General features: G+C 38.8%; 1 protein-coding gene across 9 annotated transcripts in view; it reads right to left on the bottom strand.

Moving 5' to 3' along the window:
* LOC131223929 (uncharacterized) overlaps positions 1 to 19,587 on the bottom strand; it is a 29,723-nt gene extending 10,136 nt beyond the window's left edge. For 6 of the 9 annotated variants that reach the window (XM_058219523.1, XM_058219520.1, XM_058219522.1 and 3 more), the window contains exons 1-2: positions 18,523 to 19,586; positions 8,198 to 8,278 (exon numbers count right to left, since the gene is read on the bottom strand). In XM_058219523.1, the coding sequence (XP_058075506.1) occupies positions 8,231 to 8,278; positions 18,523 to 19,425 (951 nt within the window). In that variant the 5' untranslated portion in view covers positions 19,426 to 19,586 and the 3' untranslated portion in view covers positions 8,198 to 8,230. Of the gene's footprint in view, positions 1 to 7,956; positions 8,279 to 18,522 lie in introns of those variants that run through there. The other 3 variants (XM_058219521.1, XM_058219519.1, XM_058219527.1) reach the window with 3 other exon arrangements.
* Positions 19,588 to 21,872: the final 2,285 nt, after the last annotated feature.

A 21,872-nucleotide genomic window follows, 5' to 3' on the forward strand; every position in this document is an offset into this window, starting at 1 on the left:
TGTAGTGTGTAGCTTACGCTCAGTAGTGTAGCTTAGCTTTAATCCTATGTAGCTCATGAAAATAGCTCTAGTCACGTGTAGCCTACACTCAATGTTTTAAATATCATTATTGCGTAATGTATCACACACTTGGGATACGAATAAATATCGGTTATCGCATGGGATATATTGGTTGTATCACGTAATGTATCATTGTTGTTGGGAAACATGGGAACAATGGGAAATTGGTCGAATGTTTCAATGAAACTTCAGGGATTGTTGAAAAAGACATCAACACATTTAGAAATCAAAACATTACAAAAAAAAAAAAAAAAAAAAAGGTGCACATAATAGGGGTTTCCTTTGTATGGGATCCTAATATATGTGCTTTCCAACTGAATTGATGGAAGTATATTCAAAGTCTATTCATATAATTTATAAACGTAAGAAGACATGTATAGAAACACAAGCAATACAAGAATCACTAGATCAAGTTACATACATGTTTAATTTTGTGTCTAGATGCAAAGATTGCAACTTATTTGTGAGAAATTTTGTTTTTTCTTAATTTTTTGCAACTTGACCCATCTCCCCCAAATCTCGAAATCAAAGTTCCAAATCCATAATATTTCATGAAAAACATAAAGAATCATAAATTCGTAACCATTTGACACTAGTTTAATGTAATTTACAATAAAAACATGGATCGAAAATTGAAAATGCTCATTGGATCGGAAACGTGGGATATATTGGCACTACTTGTGCGTTTCGTATCACACTGGTGGGATACAAGATATATCGTGGGATATATTGGCTGATATCGTCAATATTTAAAACACTGCCTACACTACATGATAATTTGCATACGCTACACGCTAGAAAGACCATGCGCAACACACTATGTAGCTTACATTACAAGTTATTTTTCACTACAACATTAAAATCAATTAATGTTTCAATGATTTATTACATTTTTCTATTTTCAATAAAAATTTGATAATCTTTTCAATGCTTTAGTAAAATAATATTAAGTAACAATATTAAATCAATTTTGTTACTCTTCTTTACCCTTTATACTTAAATCATTGTCCTTTCTTATTACTTTAGGTTGCACTTGGTTGCACCAAATATGATGCAATTTTGTTAAATTTCATTATTAATCAATATAATTTGGTGCAGAATATCATGAGATTGGTGTAACTAAGCGCAACCTTGAAAAAAAAAAAATCTAGTAGCGTATAGCGCTATGTAGCTTACACCTCACGCTTCAGAGAGGTAAGCACTACACTACACACTATTCACTATTTAAAACACTGGGCAGAACTAAAGATCTCCACTGCAAATCATCTATTGTGAGAAATCTCTTGCAACCAAGAAGCCAAACAAAAACCGCCACGTGAGGAGGAGCTCCATAAAACCATAAATGGAACATATGGGGTGGGGTCAAATGCGAAGGATGTTTCGAAATAAGCTCATAGAATGAGTTAACCAAGAACTTACCGGAACGATGCCTCAACCATAACATCATGTCATCTTCTAGAACGGCAGGCCTGACATCCTTACAAGGAGGTTCAAGAGATTGGCAGCCTTAACGATCTCGCCCTCCAAAAGATTCTTGTGTCACGGCAGGGCCCAAACAACCGAGTCCCCCAACAATGGAAACACAATCCGCCACACACCAATGAAGCAATCAGGAGCAAGCCGGGCCAATCTAGGAAATAAGGCTTGAAGCAATTGGTCACCACACCATGGATCAATCCAAAAGCGAATGCCAGTGCCACTCCCAATTCTAAAAGATATCCCATGTCTAACCAAGTGTGCAGTAGCCACCACTGCCTTCCAGATGGTCGATGCCCTATAAAGTGAAGAGCTCTTCGGTCGTCCGCACATGTGCCATACTTTGTAGCTATCAATTGCCTCTAAAGCCTCTCTTCTTCCACTTTCCAAGAAGCGCAATGTTCGTGTCACCCATTTAAGGAAATGGAATTTCCTGTTGTCACTCGAGTCGTTCCACAATGTTTCTCCTTAATTTCTCCAGCTTGTTCAAAACAAACTTTGGGCATTTAAAGAGAGACAAGAAGTGAATAGGCATATTGAAAAAAAGTCGTCTTCAAAAGCATCAATTGGCCTCCCAGGGAAAGATGGTGACATTGACACGAAGCTAACTTCCTCTCAATCCTCTCAATCACCCTATCCCAGAGGTGTTTGGCCGGTTTTCCAATGCATAGAGGACGACAAGTGGAGAGGAAAGCCCCCGCCTTGCAACCAAAGATGGAAGCAAATCGATCCAGCTTGCCTTCACCAACATGCACTCCAAGCATTTCAGATTTAGCCACATTGATCTTTAAGCCCGAAACCTCTTCAAAGAAAACTAGGATTTTCGTAGATTATCAACAGCAATCTCACTTGCATCGCAGGAAAAAAAAGAAGAAGAAGAAGAAGAAAAAGAAAAGGAGTGTCATCCGCATACTGGAGATGAGTGATCCGCCTTCCATTAACAGAGGTTTCAAACCCTCTAAACAATCCGTTTGCAGCACCTTTATATAGCATAACGCTAATAGCCCCCCGATAACAACAAAGACGCATGATGATAAAGATCTCCCAGCATGATACCACTTCATGCTTTGAAGAAAGCTTTTGGCGAACCGTTGATCAAAATAGAAAAAGATGCAAATTCCACACAATCTCTAATCCATCCCCTCCACTTCTAACCAAATCCCATCATATGCAGCATGCAGTCTAAAAAGTCCCAATTCACGTGATCATATGCCTTCTCAATATCCAACTTGCAAACAAGCCCTGCTTCATTACCTTTGAATGTTGAATCAATGCACTCGTGGGTTACTAAGGCGCAATCCAGAATTTTTCCCACAACAAACACCCCCTGATTCTTTGAAATCACCAAAGCCAAGGCCGCTTTAAACCTAGATGCAAGCAATTTCGCAGGGATCTTGTAGGGGCTTCCAATTAGGATGATCGGCCTGAAATCTTTCAAGAGTTCAACTCCCTCAACTTTAGGAATAAGAATGATAAAAGAGGCTCCCGGCTCCTTAGAGGGGCAATTTCTTTCCCAAAACTCCATAAGAAAATCCATAGTATCCTTCTTAAGTATCGGCCAAATTTTCTAAAAGAATAGGATTGGGAATCCATTAGGACTCGAGGCTTTGTTTCCACACATCTAAGTGATAATAGCTTTCACCTCCTCTTCTAAGGAAGGCTTTTCGAGTTCCATTGCTTCCTTAAGGGATATGGATTTGAAATCTAAATTAAGAATTGAGTCTTTGATTGTGATAAGTTTAGGTTTCACTATACACCCATGGAACTCGATGTTTAGAATTGTTTTGATCAATGGATTAATACTTTGAACTTGACTATGAAGTTTACCGTGCGCTTGAGTCCAGGACAAAGTAATGCCCAACATTCATGAATCTTAGAATTCTAGTATCTGGATTGTTTTTCAAAAATTCACTTGGGTTTATAGAAATTGTCCCGTACTTCTTCAATTATTTTTCGCATACTTTGCTCGAGACTAGCAAAATGCTGGTTGAGGATTGTGTTGAGGATCAAATATTGCATATTAGACCCCAAGTATTACCTAATTTTACGTACATGATAATGCTTAACATCCTATTTTAATCATGTTTGTGTTGCAAGGTGTATTTAGGAGTCTGGACTGAAAAAGGGTACTAAAAGCATGGATTTAATGCTCCGAAGTCACCGAGGCAAGGGACGGACCCCAGGGGACCGAGATCGAAGAATTTACACGCTAGAGATTCAAGAAAATCAAGAGATCAACGATATAGAGGCCTGAAAATCGTCCAAAAAGCAAGATCATAGGGTTCCCACCATCCGTTCGGCTCGAAACTTTATATCTAGCCTGAGGACCATAAATTAACCGTACACGTCAAATTTCAGTCCTTGGATCCTGGTGGAAGTGGCCCAACGAACAGATTAGCCACCAAATCCCTGATTTAGGGCCCACCTAATCTCTGGATATGCCTAAATTTCGGTCTCAACCCCTTAAATTAGATGAGGAAGCGGATGAACGGTGTGGATTTAAACAAACATCACTGTGGACCTCACCCTGAGTGGTGCGCGTGTGCACAGCACACGTGCACTCGCGGTGCACCGAACACACTAAGTCAGTTAGTGTGCGCTGACCCGACTATTTTCAAAAATCCAAAATCCCCGCCCGCGTAACAGCGAGCAGGGACTTGCGGTTGGGTGCAGGTGGGCCACCATCATCATCCAGGTTGATCTGAACCGTTCATTACACTCAGGAGGCCAAACCGACCGTACCCTAATCGAAGGCCTGATTTTTCTCAGACATTGCATGTATATGGGGATTCAAACGCGGGACGGACGGCGGAGTAAAAGATTCTGTAGGCCACACCGAAACCAATCCAAAACCGTCCCTTCCCGAATGGTTTTTCGAGGGAAAACTAATGGACAGAGTGGATTTCCACGAAGACACCGATCATGGGCCCACCGAGCTTCACAGCGCAAAAGATTACGCAGGCCTTGTTTTGCGATCGTCCGAGAAGTCCAGCCACTGTGGGCCATTATACGTACACAATCGCGGTCAGATCTACGATCTGAACCGTCCAGGAGGAGCCCAAGGTGTGCACGACCCCATCCAAGAAGCCATATCAGAAGGCCAGGACAATCCGCCATCCAAAAGTTGACTCGACGCAAGTTGGTTTCCAAGGGTTGCCACACCAAAACCGGATTGCGTAAGATCCTTACGCACCAACTCCACTTACGCCACCGACCTCCCTAACTTTATAAAAGGAGGGACACACAGGAGAGAAAGGCATCCAATCTTGGACACGGGATCTATTAGACGTGCAGCCATGGAGGCAAGGTGGGAGGATCAGATCTTGTGCAGCCGTGGAGGCCAGGACGTGAACGAGAAGTAAGAGACAAAGAGAGCTTGGGACGGCCAGATTTTCTCTATCTTTTCCTCTTTATTTCATTATGTTTTTTGAGACTTTAGTGTGATCTTGTCAAGCTAAACTTCTTAGCTGGGGCTAAGAGGTGAAGCTTGTAGCGTGATTAGGATGGTTGCTTTGCTTTAATTCATGTTTTATGGATTCTCTTGGATTTTAGTTTGATTATGAAGGAATACTTTTAGTTTTAATGGTTTGTTGCGACTTAAATTACAATGGATTTGCGATAGCTTTAAGTATGCTCTTTCCATTATTGAGATTGTGAAATTAGTAAGACCCGTTGTTCACCATTGTCCCATGGGCATGGTAGGGTGACGGAATCCTTCCTAACTTTCACAATTCTCTTATGATTGGCTGTGAGATTGGTAAATTATTGTTGTTTGCCATCGTCTCCTGGGCATGGTTAGGTGATGGAATCACTTCCAAATCTTCACCATTCTTATCTATTGATGATGAGATCCATGAGAAGTTCAAAGATCTGACAGATCTCTTCTTACCAATTGGATAAGATAGGACTCTGATTCCAGTTGTGTCCTTGAATCAATGCAAGGTAACTTTCCGACTGCTACAAGTGGATCCTTGGCACCCTAGTTTCCCACCTTTAAATATTACAAGTTTTAGTTTAAATAGTTCACCATTATCCTCCTAAATTCTCCTGATTAGATTACATCTTCGCCTAGTTCTAGTTCCGAGTTACTTTCAGATTATGTACAAGGTACAGTCCCTGTGGATTCAACCTCGGTCTTACCAAGATTATTACTACATCACAACCCTATACTTGGGGTGTGAACAATGGATGGATGGACTAATTTCTTATCGTAGCACATGCTTTTCGGCCCCATTAATTGGAAACTTATTATGTACGCATTCTTTTTGCAATTTTTTTATTCCTAAATATGCAGACGTGTGTATTTTAGCATCTCCTAAAGTTTCACTGAAAATTTCCACCGTTTCCCCCATGTTTCCCTAACGTTTGCCCACATTTCCGATTATCAGCGATATTGATACTGTTTCTGTATCCTCGGCCATCAAAACTTGTAGCAATATTGATACTTCAAACATTGATCCCAACCAATTGGCTCAGCTAATGAATCATGTTCCGCCATTTCCAATCTATCAAGAACCACGTCCTCATTTAAACTTGTATGCAATGTTCAATTTGTTGACAATAGTATCAATAATATTGCTATATTATTGTTATTGCAACATGGGCGATATCGAGACCACAATCTTTCCTTTCCTTTCCAATTGTCAACGGTTCTCGACGACATCATGTGTTATCAATATTCCGAAATATCAACGGATGTTTGGATGGGAAGCTGGATGGTTAGATGGATGATTGGATAGATAGATGGGATGGTTGGATGAATAGATGGAATGGATGGGATGGTTGGACTAATTTCTTATGGTAACACATGCTTTTCGACCCCCATTAATTGGAAACTTATTATGTATGCATTCTTTTTGCAATTTTTTTATTCCTAAATATGCAAATGTGTGTATTTTAGCATCTCCTAAAGTTTCACTGAAAATTTCCACTATTTCCCCCCTGTTTCCCTACCCACATTTCCAATTATCAGCGATATTGATATTGTTTCTGTATCCTCGGCCATCGAAACTTGTAGCAATATTGATACTTCAAACATTGATCCCAACCAATTGGCTCAACTAATGAATCATGTTCTGCCATTTCCAATCTATCAAGAACCACATCCTCATTTAAACCATAGGCCATCAAATACTTTCTTACAACCTCCACCCATATCCTTTTGGGCCTTCCCTCGCCTTTTTATAGCTTTGACTTGAACAACTCACTCCTAACCGATGAACCTCTTGGACTCCAATGCACATGGCCAAACCATCTAGGTATACTTTCCCTCGTGCTTGTGGAGCGAAAAACGCCACACCGCAATCAAATGAGTGGGTTCCACAGCATATATGAACCGCCCAAATGGCATGTGGCACCTTTTATCCCCCAGGTGCAGTATCATCATTCCAATTTAATATAATGTAATAGAAGATGCACATAAAGATCTAAGAACCAAGGCATCCAAGAAATTGATAATAGCAAGAGAAAATTTTAATCAACAATTTCTACTCACAACTTACACAAAAAGAACTAAATATACTTCATTCTAAAACACCTTGGAGTTGAGTTATAAACCCTACACGTATACTCGAGTCGACATCTAAATTTTCAATTTATGATTGATATAAAACTAGTAGATATGGCACTTGCAATGCATGTGGAGAGTGAGTAAGCAATTTGCGAGACATGGGAGAAAAGGGTGGAGAGGCCGTTGAAAGGGAGTTATTTCATACTCCAGGAGAGTGGGATTGTTAATACTCCAATACTTTGAAATTGTACATCAACTCAACTATACCCAAAAGTCATGGGACGCACTTTTGATAGGTCATCGTCCAAAATTAAAATTAATTAACAATCCTAACCTGTAATTAGTAAACACTTGTTATCAAACTTGAACCACCGACTGTTTATATTTTGACCCTCTGTTAAATATCTATCAATTAACCATTTAGGGAAAAAATCAATGTAATTTTTGGTTTAAAAGCCATCTGAATCAGGGCCTACGACTTGTATGGTTTAATTTGAGTTTGTTATATGGCATATGAACAATTTCTTAGTGCTTGTGTGTCAAGCACCACACTCTATTAGAGTATCAAAGTCTCCTCATATTGAAAAGCAGGAATGCGTCCAGCGGCCCAACGACTCACCTAACAACCTAAATGCCCATCCTTTTGCTACAAAACCCTTCTCATAATATTTAACAACACTGATTTTAGCTATTCAGAAAATTAATTGTGCAGAAAAAGGTTGCCTTGCCCCTGTTCCTTCCATTATATGGAGTAGAGATATGAGGTGGGACATGTAAACATGTTTCATGTTTTAAAACACGTTTCCTGCATTTTGTTGAGAAAAGCATCCACGGATATTAAATGCACTCATCTTAAGCACAACAACTCATGAAGCATAAAAGAAGACCCAAAAAAGAGTTACATTCAATGATGCAATCAAACCCAACATTACGATCTGATTTTATGGGTAATTGTCATCACAAATTCAAGTAGGTAATGGTGAGCTGTATGGCTCGCAAAATGTAGAATGTTTGATGACAACAGAAGATTGGCAAAGTAACAGTTTGGAATCCAAAAATTGATGGAAGACACTTTCATTGCCCAAGGCAAGCTAAACACAAAATAATGCCATAGCAATAAGAACAAATTGGAGGAAAGAAAAATGTTACCACCATGTAAAAGCAAAATGCCTCCAATCATCCGACTTATTCTATTCCTGAAATTTTGCATTGTAACTTTATATTTCGATTTTCCTGTCAAAAACACAGAAGTAAATGCTAAATACTTTGAACGAAATGTCCACATTGTAGACCTAAAAATTAGATCGAGAAATTTTTGGCTGAGTCGGACAAAGTAGCATGGAAACATACGCTTCAAATAGTATGAATAAAAGGCTATGAGAAGATTACTGTCACCAATTTCCACAACTCTTAGCTACTTTTACTAAATATACATACGAGTATATCACAAAGATCCATATATTTCAAATTTAACTTCATATATTAATAGAGAACATCAAATAATAGATAGGCAAAAGACCCCAAAAATTAGTCATCCAATCTCCCACAGCATAAATATATCCATTAGTAGTTCAGAATAGCATATGCATCCACTCACCAAAAGGGTATCCATCTACCAAAGAAGGAATACCATCATCCAAAGGAAATGATCGCCAGACAAAATATAGTTGAAGTCCTACCTTTGTGAGCTCGAAAGCCCATGAGGTTGGTTGGAAACATCATCTACCAAAGATGGCAGAGTTGTGGAGGAGAAAAACCCATCCAATCCAACATATCACCTCAAGGGATTCAATGTACAGCAAAGAGGGGAAACAATCGTATGGGCAAAAGTATCAGCCAAAACAATGTAGCTCTTCCTACCTCTTCTGTAACTAGCCCATAACAGCCGATCAAACCCACATAAAATCCAGAAGAATAAACACTATCATCATGAAATAACCCATCATAACCACAGACATGATCAAAGGCCTTCTGCAACATAGCTAGAGAGGGTGGGATACAACAATATTGCATGCATATTTAATTGATAAGAGAGAGATTTTACCAAAGAGAGAAAGTGTGCAATAGGTACAATGAAAATGTCTAAAAGAAGAAGATTACAAAGGTGAAATAAAGGCTCAAATCAATATAAAAGTTCTCTTCACACCCCTTCAAAGAGTAGCTTTCGAATCAACTGAAAATTTACAACGTATCTTCTTTACCTTTTTCCTTTTAATTCATCTTTTCTCTTTGAGAAGTCACCCTAGCTCAACCAGTAGAGCTTTTGGGTTTTAACCATGTTGTCATGGATTCAATTCTCACAGATGGCCCAAAATAGATAACAAGTCTTGTATTCCGTATCGGTATCGGTGGGCGTAACAGTGTTGTGCCCACCGATACCGATATAGATACGGGGTATAACGGCGATACGGGGGCATAACGGCCCGTAACGGTGCAATTTTTTTATTTTTTTTGCCAAAAAAATATGAAAAAATATGGATTAAATCCGGAATATTCTAAGCATTCCAAATATGCATTCATTTATAAATTAAAACATATTTATGGTGGTGTAACGGTCCACTCTTTGGTGAGAAGTTGTATCGGACTGTCTGATGAATTTATGAACCAAACAACCTGGATTTGACTGCAAAACTCATATATTAAATTTTCTAACTATCTACTATTAATGATAGATATATTAGAATGAATGTAATATGAAAATATCTTACATGTTTAGGTGTTTGCAATTATTTTTCATAATTTATTCTATATTAAGTTATTAACAATTTAACATACCTGTGGCTGTGACTGTGATTCCTGTCTTGTGACTTGTCGTCCTCAAGTCAAGAATATATAAAAATAGTAGTGTCTGATATACTCCTCTGCAACTTAATTAAGGTTTACTTGATTGGTTGTCAGGGGAGCTATTTTAAATACAAGTTCGGCAGTGTCAAGTGTGTGCTTGGCTGCTTGCAATAATACTGTTGTGAGTTGTCTGCTGCAAATGCTTACCTTAATACAAATATATACTTACAATCACAAGTCACTAACAAAATGAAAATCTGCCTTTTTGTGATTGCTCGACCTCCACATCATCGTCATCGTCATCATCAGGCTAAGGCTGTCCAATAGGTGGAGGTGCTACATATCCATAATATCCAGTGCCAGAAGGAAATACTAGATCAACGAAACCCGAGGACTGATCCTAACTAGGCAACGACTCTGACCCCGAGTAAGGATATCCATCAGTGCCCGTCGAATAGCCATACTGGTGCCCGTACTCAGGCTGTTGAGAATCTTGAGATTGAGAGTGTCTGTGATGAGTAACTTAGATTTGGATCTGGATCTGGATATCTATAATCATATGGATATGGATCGGGAGGACTACTCCAACATGAATGTGATGGAACACGCTTAGTATAAGTATAATCATAATCCAATTGGCCGTAAGAATATCCATCATAATAACCAGGACCATGAGCCTGCTAATGTTTCGGACCTCCCGGACCCGGTGCACCACTAAACCTACCCTCCTCCTGCTGGTTGTATCGTGACTCGGTACACTCATAAGTCCGACCTCGTGTACTACCTTGTTGATGTTTATCAGCATCACGATCTATAGACGGCTGTATGGTGTGCTGAGCAACATTAGAAGTGTCAGCACCAGGGGCAAGGGCGTCATCATCACCATCATCCGACACGGTCACGCTACCACTGCTCGTACTCTTTTGTTGATCTTAAGCTGTACTTGGCATAAAAGCTGCCCCTGTTACTGCATCTGCACGACTCTCTTGTTGCGTTGTGCGTATAAGGGGGTCATCAATTTCTATTTCTTCACTATCCTCTTCAATTTGCTTTTCCCTTGTTTCCAGCCAAGGTAGAAGCGGATCGTCCTCATCATAAATATTGTCTTAGTTTATTGGACAGTATTCTATGTCATCGGCGACTGTAATACTCATATGATGTCGTCGCATTCTTAGTTTCATATTGTAGTGCATGAAGACAAGTCTATCCAATGTCCTAGTCTGCAATCTGTACCTATTCTTTGAATGAATAAGCGCAAAACAACTCAAATTTCTTTCGCAGCCAGAAGAAGTTGTCGTCTGGCTCAAAACTTTTACTGTAATTTTTTGGAGAGCCTTCGTACTCTCTCCGAAATTCATCCACCATTCAGCCGGTTGCAACATAAATACTGCATGTTGTGCAAGAGCATCTCCAAAGCTACCCAGGCGATTTCCAAATGTATCTAATTCATTCAACACCTTTATTTGCATATCTAAATCAGGCTCTAATCTCTTTATCACATTCTTTAGCCCGACACGAACTTCATTATCCGCAACAAATGATTGGGCATATCTGTACCTAGGATTTGGGTAGTAACCTGCTACATGAAGATCGTGATGGAGTTGTCTTGTCCATCTCTTGTCCATCATCCTCTAATAAGACTCTCAGCTTCTACAATCACATTGAATTGCCAACTTTGCCTTATCCATGGCATCGTATAGGAAGCCCATAGTAGGTGCTTCGTCGGTTTCAACAAGACGAAGTACCCTCATTAGTGGCTCCATCACCTTTAAGATCGACTTGACCCTCTTCCAATATTTCTTGTCCCGTATGGTATTCGCAATTTCAACCGGTGTCCCTGATGTCTTCTGACCATGTTTTGTGTTGAGCAAATCTCGGGAAGCGAACATCTCACTCAATTCTCTCCTATGTTGGTATAAACTCTCTAATGGTATAAAGTTTGTTGTGAATCTAGTCGCCACAGGCCTCAACAACTCTCGTCCTTTCGTGAACTTCCTCATTATTGCGACTACTTGATTATGGTTGTAAATAAACGTCATCACTTCTCTTGCCCTTTCGACCATTTCCTTAACATTCTTCTTCTTCCCAATATCTTCCAATATAAGATCAATACAATGGGCAGCACATGGTGACTAAAAAAGATGTCTCTTTTTCATCAATTTATGTCCTGCAAGCTTATATGATGCTTCATTATCTGTCACAATCTGCACTACATTCTCCTCTCCTTTCTCATCCACAACTTTATCCATTAGTCCAGTAATATAATTAGAATCTTTTGTTACGTCTGAGGCATCAATTGACTTGTGGTATATAGTTCCTAAGTGGCAGTACACCATGAAGTTGATCATGCTACGTCTAGTTGGGCCAGTCCAACCACCACACGTGATCGTGTATCCTCTGGCCTGTCATACAGGTTTAAAGGTATCTACGTATGCTTTCACATCCACATACTCTGCATTTGTCCATTTCCCCCCAATATCCCTAGCCGTGGGAGCTTTAATTCCTTCACCAGCTTCTGCTGCTGCATCAATTACCACCTACCAATATGGAGAATTGGCCGCGTTAGGAGGTATGTTGGCATGTATAAAAAAACTTTCCTGCTGCCCTACCTAGCTTCTCAACAGAAGTTCTACTCCACATTTATTTTTTCTTTTGTTTAGTTGATTCTTTCCTAAACAGGACTGGATCAATAGAGGGTCTTCTAGGCTCATTTACTTCTTCATCCAAATGTATAGAGGCATCATGTGGAGATGTCTCTCGTCGGCTCCCAAACATACGTCGTAACCGACCAAACCTACCCACCCCTCTGATTGACCCACTCGCGCCAAACATGCAGCGACATTCTTCCTATTCACGAGCTAGGTGCAAGCTCTCTCTCCTGGCTATATAGTTAATTCCCGATCTGAATCTTCGTCAGAATCAATAATATCTTCATCACGAACACCCATATATTCAGGATCAACCACCTCCTGTCAAGCCGCATCCTACCTTTCAACTCATACAGATTGGCTTGCATTAAAATCATTATCTCTTTCGGTACTCTAGTACATCCTGCAACTTGACCCTTTCGATATGCCAAATGTTGTTTGACACGCGTAATTTCACCAGTTACTAGTCTATCACAATAGTTGCACTTCATTTGGTGCCTAGCACCACCAATCCTTTGACAATGTTGTCATCCAATATCCCTACTTGTTGGCCACACCCAGATATTTCAGGTAGATACTAAATATAGATTAGATATGACCTATGTCTATGTAAGATTGTGAGTCTACTTGCAATTCTAAATTTATATACAGTGTTCAAAATCTAATCAATAAAGATGACTTTATGTTCTAAACCCTAAGAAGCTCCAAAACTTGTCCAATATAAAAAATATATATATAAACATAAAGTCACTAATTCGAAAATATAAAAAAATATAAAATCATAATAAGAATCTGTAAAATGGACATTAATATGTTCTACTATGATTAACACATCATATTTTATCATTAAAACAGCAACACATTGAATAAAGAATGATTTTTCGAATTTAAAAAAAAAAGGGCCAAAAATAGTGTAAATAGAAAATAATTATAAATAAATATAAAATCACAATAAGAATATGTAAAATCGACATTAATATGTTCTACTATGATTAACACATCATATTCTACCATTAAAACAGCAACACATTGACTAAAAATTGATTTTTCGAATTTTTTTTTTAAAAAAAAGGCCAAAAATAGTGCATAAATAGAAAATAATTATAAAAAAATATAAAATCACAATAAGAATCTGTAAAATGGACATTAATATGTTCTATTATGATTAACACATCCTATACTACCATTAAAACAGCAACACATTGAATAAAAAAATGATTTTTCGAATTTAAAAAAAAGGGCCGAAAATAGTGCGTAAATAGAAAATAACTATAAAAAAATATAAAATCACGATAAGAATCTGTAAAAATGGACATTAATATTTTCTACTATAATTAACACATCATATTCTACCATGATTAACACATCATATTCTACCATTAAAACGGCAACACGTTGAATAAAAATTGATTTTTTGAAATTTTTTTTTTAAAAAGGCCAAAAATAGTGCGTAAATAGAAAATAATTATAAAAAAATATAAAATCACAACAACAATCTGTAAAATAAACATTAATTTGTTCTATTATGATTAACACATCATATTCTACCATTAAAACAGCAACACATTAAATAAAAAGTATAAATACCTATTTTGGAGGAATTTCTGGAAAATGGCACTCAGAGCTTCGAATCAAGAAAATCTTTAATATAAGTTGTTTTTATATGCAATTTCAAGCTAAGAGTGGTCGAAAATTGCAATAGAATGATTTAGAAAGAGTTTGGAAGAAAAAAGTATCAAAAAAAGTAAACATTGGACCTTAAAAAGAAAAAAAAAAAAAAAAACTAGCTGTTATTGGACCATTACGCCCTAATCGTTACGGGGCAGTAACGGCCGTTACGCATACAGAATCGGGGGGGTGCCCGTTTCGACCCCGTATCGCGTAACGGCCCAGACTATTACCGTTACGTATCGACCGTATACATAACCGATTCCGAATTCCCTGGTCTTACCACAATTCGTTGGAACAGGGCGACAATGACAACAATGACGATGATGATGATGATGATGATAACTACGACACTGATGACTATGTCTGAAATTTTATAAAGGAAAGAAAATAAGAATACTAAGGAAAAGGAGTTGAATATGCAATAACAAACCAAAGGTACTTCCTCTGACAGAAAATTAAGTTCCCACTCATGATAGATGTAACAAGTTACACCATGTAAGAAGTGTAGAACAATTAGCTCATAGGGACCACCGTTGTATGTTGTTTCCCATATCAAGTAAAAATGCAAACCCATGAAGTTCATATATGCACCTATGCTCAATAGACCCCACACAATAGTTTTCCTAGTTCTATTGTATCTTTTGTTTCTTATCTTCTGGAACAATCACAAATACCTTTTTATTATGGATCTACTACTAGAAATTCAATGCATAATCTCAATATTCGATGTGCATTCCTCAGTGTTGTCATATGCAATCACGTAAGCGATTATGCCATCACATATGCCATTTTGGACTAGTGGACCGCATATGCCACGGTAGCATATATGGTTATTGTGTCATTGGGTCTTACACAGTCTCATAAAGACGTATGCGACTGCATAAGCCATAGTTATGCGTTATTGAACCTCCCAATGGTCAAATCTTTGACCGTCAAGACTCTCTCTCTCTCTCTCTCTCTCTCTCTCTCTCTCTCTCTCAATATAATTCCTATGTTGTTTTTTTCACATTTTAAAGTAATGCATTCGAGTAGTTTTTAGTTGACTTGTAATAGTCTAGTAGTCTAATGAAACTATAAAAAAAACAATTCCCCAAACTTGTAGGTTTTTTAAATAGTTTTTCTTTTGTTTTTTCATTTTTCCTTGAATTTTTCACTTAATTGTTTTTTTTTTCAAAAAACAATGATTGGGTGGGTTGTGCGATCACACATGTGATTATGCCATCGCATAAGCACACAGCCCCCAAGGGTCTACGGGATCACTTATGCCATTTGAAAACATTGGTATTCCTAAATAATCTCAATTTTTCAATTATTCAACCATTTCATTTTACCAAGTTAAACATTAGCCAAACTAGTGAATGTTTATATTTTTCGATTCACCAACAAGACGTTATTTATAAGTTATACTAGTAGCTCTATTGGTTGGTTCACTGGGTGATATTTTCTTCACAAATGGGTTGGATTGGCATTATTCCGGAGATGGCAAAATTATTATATTAGATATAACATACTTCTTTTATCTAATAATTACCTTCTACAATAACTATAGTTGCACAAAGCTTGAAGCGAAGCGGTAATAAATTCGGGGCAAGACGAGGAAGCATTTGTTTTAAAATGTTAGAAAGTATAAATACTTCTTTTATTTGATTTATTTAGTTGATTTATCCATTTGATTTTGGGAATAAGTGTTGGAGACTAATTGAGCTATTGTTAAACTCATTTATTGATCATTATTCATTTATCAATTTATTTATTTTTGGGTTGTGTGTTTTGAAATGTGTGCTCATAAATGCAAATAGTTATAATCCTCATCGTCATGCCCAGTAATCTTGGTGGATGGGCCAAGGGCGCTCAAAAATCGAGGTTGGGGTGTGACACTTGTTGTAAGGTGACTGAACCAAAAAGAAAACAAATATTTAAATTTTAGAGAGGGAAAAGAAAACATAAAGAACAAGAGGAAGCTCATTTAGCAAAAACAACAAAAGACTTTGAAAAAGAAAAGGAGGAAACCATAAGGCGTAAAGGAAAAAAGGGTTAATGAAGGTAGAAACGCAAAATTTGGGAGTAATGGATCTAAGAAAAGATAATTACCTCTTTCAATACTTTTCTTTCGAGAAAAAATAAGTCATATAAACAAATGACATTGAAGCCTTTGTTGGACAAAGAAAGATTTAAGGCTTGCAAGGTGTTCAATCGATCTTTTTCATGCAATTGTACCTTTTAATGCAGATATTTCAAAATAATTTTGAAGAGATGTTTGAAATTACTTGATAATTTGGTCCAAATTTGAAGTGTCCGACAAAGAAAGAAATTAGTGGAAAGTTTCTTAAAGATGACACTAAGGAAATTGAATCTTTAAGAGAATTGGCATAACCATGTCAATCGACTAGAACGTGTGATGGATGGAATAACGGACAAGGACGAACTCTCATAAAAAAAAAAATTTGTTTTCATTGCCCTTTCAGGTATACTTCACGGAATCAGTTAATTCATCTAACATCACAAAAAAATACTGAAACAATGTTCAAGATGCTGAATGGCATTATTGAAGAGGTGGGTGAAGAGATTGCTGCGAAGGTTATGACTTGTGACAGATAATGCAGCAGCCACATGGTGGTGGGGAAAACACTAGATAATGTCAATAGATTTCAAACATCAAATGTAAGTAATTACTTATCCTTTGAATAAATTTCAGCAACCTGAATTGATTAGAGCTTTCAATACATGAGGTAGCAAATCAAGACAGGCATTTGGAGTATGATTATTTAGCTTTTTAGTCTGACAATTTGTTAGTAGTTAACTTCTAATATGAATTTAATTATTGGAACTAGCAAGACTGCCATTTTAGGAGAAGTCTAAGAAGATTTTGGCACCAATCGTACTGTAAGAAGTGGAGATTAATCAAAAGTGAAAACATGGTAAATACCTTAGCCATTATGCACCTATGAAACTTATTAATCTATTTAAAAGAAATAAAAACATATAGCCTACGAAGTCATTCTACAAAATAATCATTCATATTTTAAGTCAGATTTGTACATCTTCAGACTGAAAGAAACTGGAATATGTTCAACTAAATCTATCAAAGAAGAGAAGCCATTTAAAGCAATAACACCTGATAACTGAATGCATGCCCACTACAACTTGCAATTGGAGGATTGTCAAATGAATGGGTTAAACTTAAAACAACACTATTGTGCCGTTGTTCTTTCTCTTTCATTATGCCTCTAAGATGATTTATGTCATGGCAGGTTATGGAGTCCAAGACAAGACAACAGTGATGAAAATGTCACTTAGCACGTCACACTAGGAAAAGGAGATGTAGATTATTTGATGGGGTTAAATGATGATAGTCATGGATTTTCTATTTTAGATTCATATTCAAACTAATTAATGGGTTTGAGTTCAATTAGCTTTCGATTCTAATAGATGTTGAAATCCTTTTGGAAGATGACAGTCATTGTATATAAAGTAATAATGACTTCTAGTTCTATTTGGAATTTTTAAAAAATTAAGATTGACATTTTTATGGGCAAAATTAAGACTGCCCAGTGCCCACATGATGTCTCAATCATGGAAATGTGAATAATGTGAGATTAAAATCTCATGGTTTTATTAGTTTAAACATGTGATTTTTTTCACATTTTACGGTTATTTAGGAATTTTTGGAATCTAGGAATAACTGCAGTTTTATTTTTAATTATTATTAAATTTTGGTATTTTTATTATGGGTTTTGTTAACATCCCCGCCTTCACTGGGACATTAGCAACACCCCCAAAGCTTTTAAATGACAAATAGGACCTATCGTCAATTTAAAGCATTCATTCATTCATACAACTAAGAGAAGGCAATGGTGTAAAAACACGCCAAGCATATGATCCTAAGCATCTGACTGATAACATGGACAATGGAAAGTCAAGATTGAGAGGAGAAACAGGATAGTTCCAATCATCATCTTGAAACATCCATTCGATAGATCCCAGTCCCACTATGTATTGCTTATGATTCCAAAGCAGCACCCTAGTTTAATAATTCTAAACATGTGATATATGGCTCATAAAAAATGGATGGCTGCAACAAAAAAACCCTTAAACCAATTGATGATTGGGCATCCCACGTCATTCTGGGGAGGAGATGTTAGCAAAACCCTTTTATTATTATTATTATTATTATTATTATTATTATTATTATTATATATCATTTTGTTGACCCGCCTGGCTGAGTCGCTGGTTGACCAGACCGAATAACTAACTGAGTCCCATGCTGAGAGATCAGGGCAAACTACTGGTAAAATGCACACCAATTCAAGTAACGTTGAGCACAAGAAAAGAAATGAAAATCCATTTGTTTGTCCCGCCGTCTCTACCCCTTACCTGATCAAGAACTCTCGCCGAGCTCTTCTCCACGGCCATTGCTAACCCCTCCAGCTTTGCCAGCATCTTCGAATACAAACACTCCACCTCCGACGTGTAATTTCCTGCCTCAGATCCTATCAACCGGCTTAACCTCCCAAGTTCAAACCCCTCCGCGCATGCATCCAACCCCTGCTGCTCCTTCGAGGTCCGCCTCACACGGTTCAAACTCTCCCTGTCTGCCTCCTCCAAGGACGTTCCGAACGGGAGCCATGGGAATGGCGAACTCGGACAGAATGCGCCATAATGGCTTCGGAAAGCGGGACCGATGTTGATGACATGGAGAGAGACTGGATCGAGGACGGGATGAGAGGTGCGTCGGAGCTGGAAGGCCCGGTACTCGTGCGTGTGGATAGAGAGGGAGGGAGAGGATGAAGAGATGAGGAGGAGGAAGAGATGAGGAGGAGAGGAGGGAGAGATGAAATGGGAGAGAGGGTCGTCGGTATTTGTAGGAAGGGAAGCTAGGGTTTGGGCGAGGGAACATGAAATGGCGTGCTCTCGCATGGAAGGGCGGAGAGGGGTGCTGCGGCGAGAGATGAAGAAACCGAGGATGGTAGGGGACGGATGGACGATGGAGGGAGGGAGGATTCGACGGATTGAAGGTAGATGAACAATGCCGAGGGAGTTGTAAAAGGAGAGTGGGTTGGATGAGGAGAGGAAAGAGGTTATGGTGGCGGTGAGGCGTGGGGAAGGGGTTGGATTTGGGGTTGGCGAGTCGGAAAGGGAAGAAGGGGTGTAGTGGGTGACGTGGCCGAAGAGGAGCCCATCGATGTCCGTCGATGATGAAATTGAACGTTGGATGAGGGATGCTAGCGTGGGTCCCGGGATGGAGAGGTTTTGGAACTGGGGATCCTCGTCCTCCATGGAGAAGAAGAGAGGGAAGGCTGGTCGGAGTTGTTCGTGTCAGAGGCGGCGCTCAGTACGGGGTTTTCCACCTGGAGTGGTGCTTAAGACCACTCAACCGAGTACGCACGGGCTAGCGAGGCGTACGATAACAAAAACATACAGTAGCCGTTAATCGAGGGGGCACTCAGAAATTAGACTCAAATAATAACCTATTTTCTAATGTTTAAGGCTCCTTTTGCATGCCGTCCGATCTCATCCCATGAGAGCTTCTTCGTAGAGATCTAGAGAATTAAGACTCTTTTTTGGACACTTATTTTAGAGCCGTTAACTCTGAATTTTTGTACATAAGGCGGAATTTGAAAAATGTTTCATGTTTAATGATGTTTGTCAATGCGGAAGAAGGAAAGCGCTCCACCATTTTATGCAAAAAAAAATTCCATGATAGGAGTCTAGCTGTGAGATCCGACTCTAGTGTACATGTGTGCATGCGTGTGTGTGAATATGCATTTCGTCCAAATTGGTTCCGCGGTCCTACCGGTTAAATTCCAGCGACCGGTGACCCGCGACCCCTGGATTGTGTTTGTGGTCATCCTTGAGTCCGGTCACGTACACCCAACTCAGATCGACCCTAGACCTATGTCATCCCGATCGTATCGTCATTGCGGTTCCAACGACGTGTCTTTTGTGTCCATCCGACCTACTGATCAAAAGTTATGAACATTTCATCATATGACCCACTTTTTGTACATGGGTCATTTCCATGACACAATTTCCCATGCACAACACACACACACTACACAATTGCATGGATTAAACACCACCCACTCTAAACACCACCAAGCCTAGTCTAAGCCTAGCAACTTTGCTATTTTCACCATAAGTTATGATTGTTTTCTCTAACTAAGGAGGGAGAGCAATGATGACTCTCCTACAACCCTTCCTTTCTCTCTCTCCCCTCTCATTTCTCTCATTCCACCTCTCCTCCGTATTCCAACAACTCCAGCCCATTTTCTCTCAAAAACTTCTCAATCTAACCTTTGAAAAGTGATCTCAACCATAGATCTATAACCATTGGAGCTTAAGGAGCTTGGAGATAGGAAAATCATGAAGTTCCATTAAGGTGGGTGCACTTATCTTAGTTTTTTCTGATTTTTCTTGTGGTAGATTCCCCTTATCTCATCCTTAGGAACTTGTGGGGCCCATCAAGTAATGATGGAGGTTCCCCATGTTTCCATGATTAAGGCCTATGGTCCATTCCTTTGCATGCAAGTTCCATGGATGGGGTCATTCTACATGGATCCCATCATGGCATTTTTCCTTTGATACATATCTTTTAGGGGTCATCTAGACCATAGATTTAGGTGGGAAAGGCATTCCCACCATTTGATTGATTCCTAACTCCATGCATGTACTAGATCTAGATTATATTTGATCTAAGGAATGATATGAATGTGTTGTGATGAAGTGAGGGTCTCAATAGTGGCGGAGATCCTCTCTTGTGGCCAGACCTTCATTTTCCCCTTATTCTATCTTTCATTTCTGATGTGTGTGGCCCACTTGGGGGCCCTGAAATATCCAGATCGTCCAAGCAAGGTGGACGCCCATGGCTGTCCATTCCTTCGACATTGACACCCTAATTCCTCCATATCAGATGCAAACAATGGGTTTTATGAAGGGGAATTGGTCTGGATGTTTGTGGAGCCCACTGAGGTGGACCACAACATTGATTTCATAGGGTGATTTCCCCTTAATTTGGTTTCCATACTTAATTCATTTCATATATCTGTTGTTGTCTAGAAATTTTCTGGACAGTTGTTGGATGGTTTTTGGGTCATGATTATCGACTGATAAGAGGGATGCTTCACCCCCATTGGTAGATGATTCTTAGAGGTGTGGACCCCACCTCGATGTGTGTTGAATCCCCACCTCCATCCGCCCTTGATTGATCACCCAAAAAGGTGGGCCAAGAAGGTTGGTCATTCTGGACTATCCAGCCACTCTGCATATTGTAAAAACATAAATATCAACTTGTTTCTGAAACGGTGGGCCACCTCTATGGACCCCACCTTGTTGTATACTTGTACAGGAATGTTGACCCTACATTTTCCCCAATTATGGCAGATCTGGGCCCACTCTAATGGGGTGCACAAGTCAGGGGCAACAGCATTGTTTCGGCAGGAATTATTTCTGGACCTTACTGTCCATAATTTGTGTGAATTAAATAAAATACTTATACTACCTCAAAAATTCTAAAATTTTGTAGAGAGGTGACCCACCCATGGTAGGACCCACCTACAAAATTTGGGGGCCAATGGACACTTGTACGCACCATGGTGGTGGTTGGACCGGCCTACTATAATGTGGTGTCCAGATCAGGCAGTATCTCAGGACAGATTGCTTTCTAAAAATAAATTAAAATATCTCTAGTTGTCCAAAAATCTTGAAATTTTTTGGAGGTGTGTTCC

The sequence above is a fragment of the Magnolia sinica genome, chromosome 13 (assembly GCF_029962835.1).
Source record: "Magnolia sinica isolate HGM2019 chromosome 13, MsV1, whole genome shotgun sequence".
Classification (NCBI taxonomy): Eukaryota; Viridiplantae; Streptophyta; class Magnoliopsida; order Magnoliales; family Magnoliaceae; genus Magnolia; species Magnolia sinica.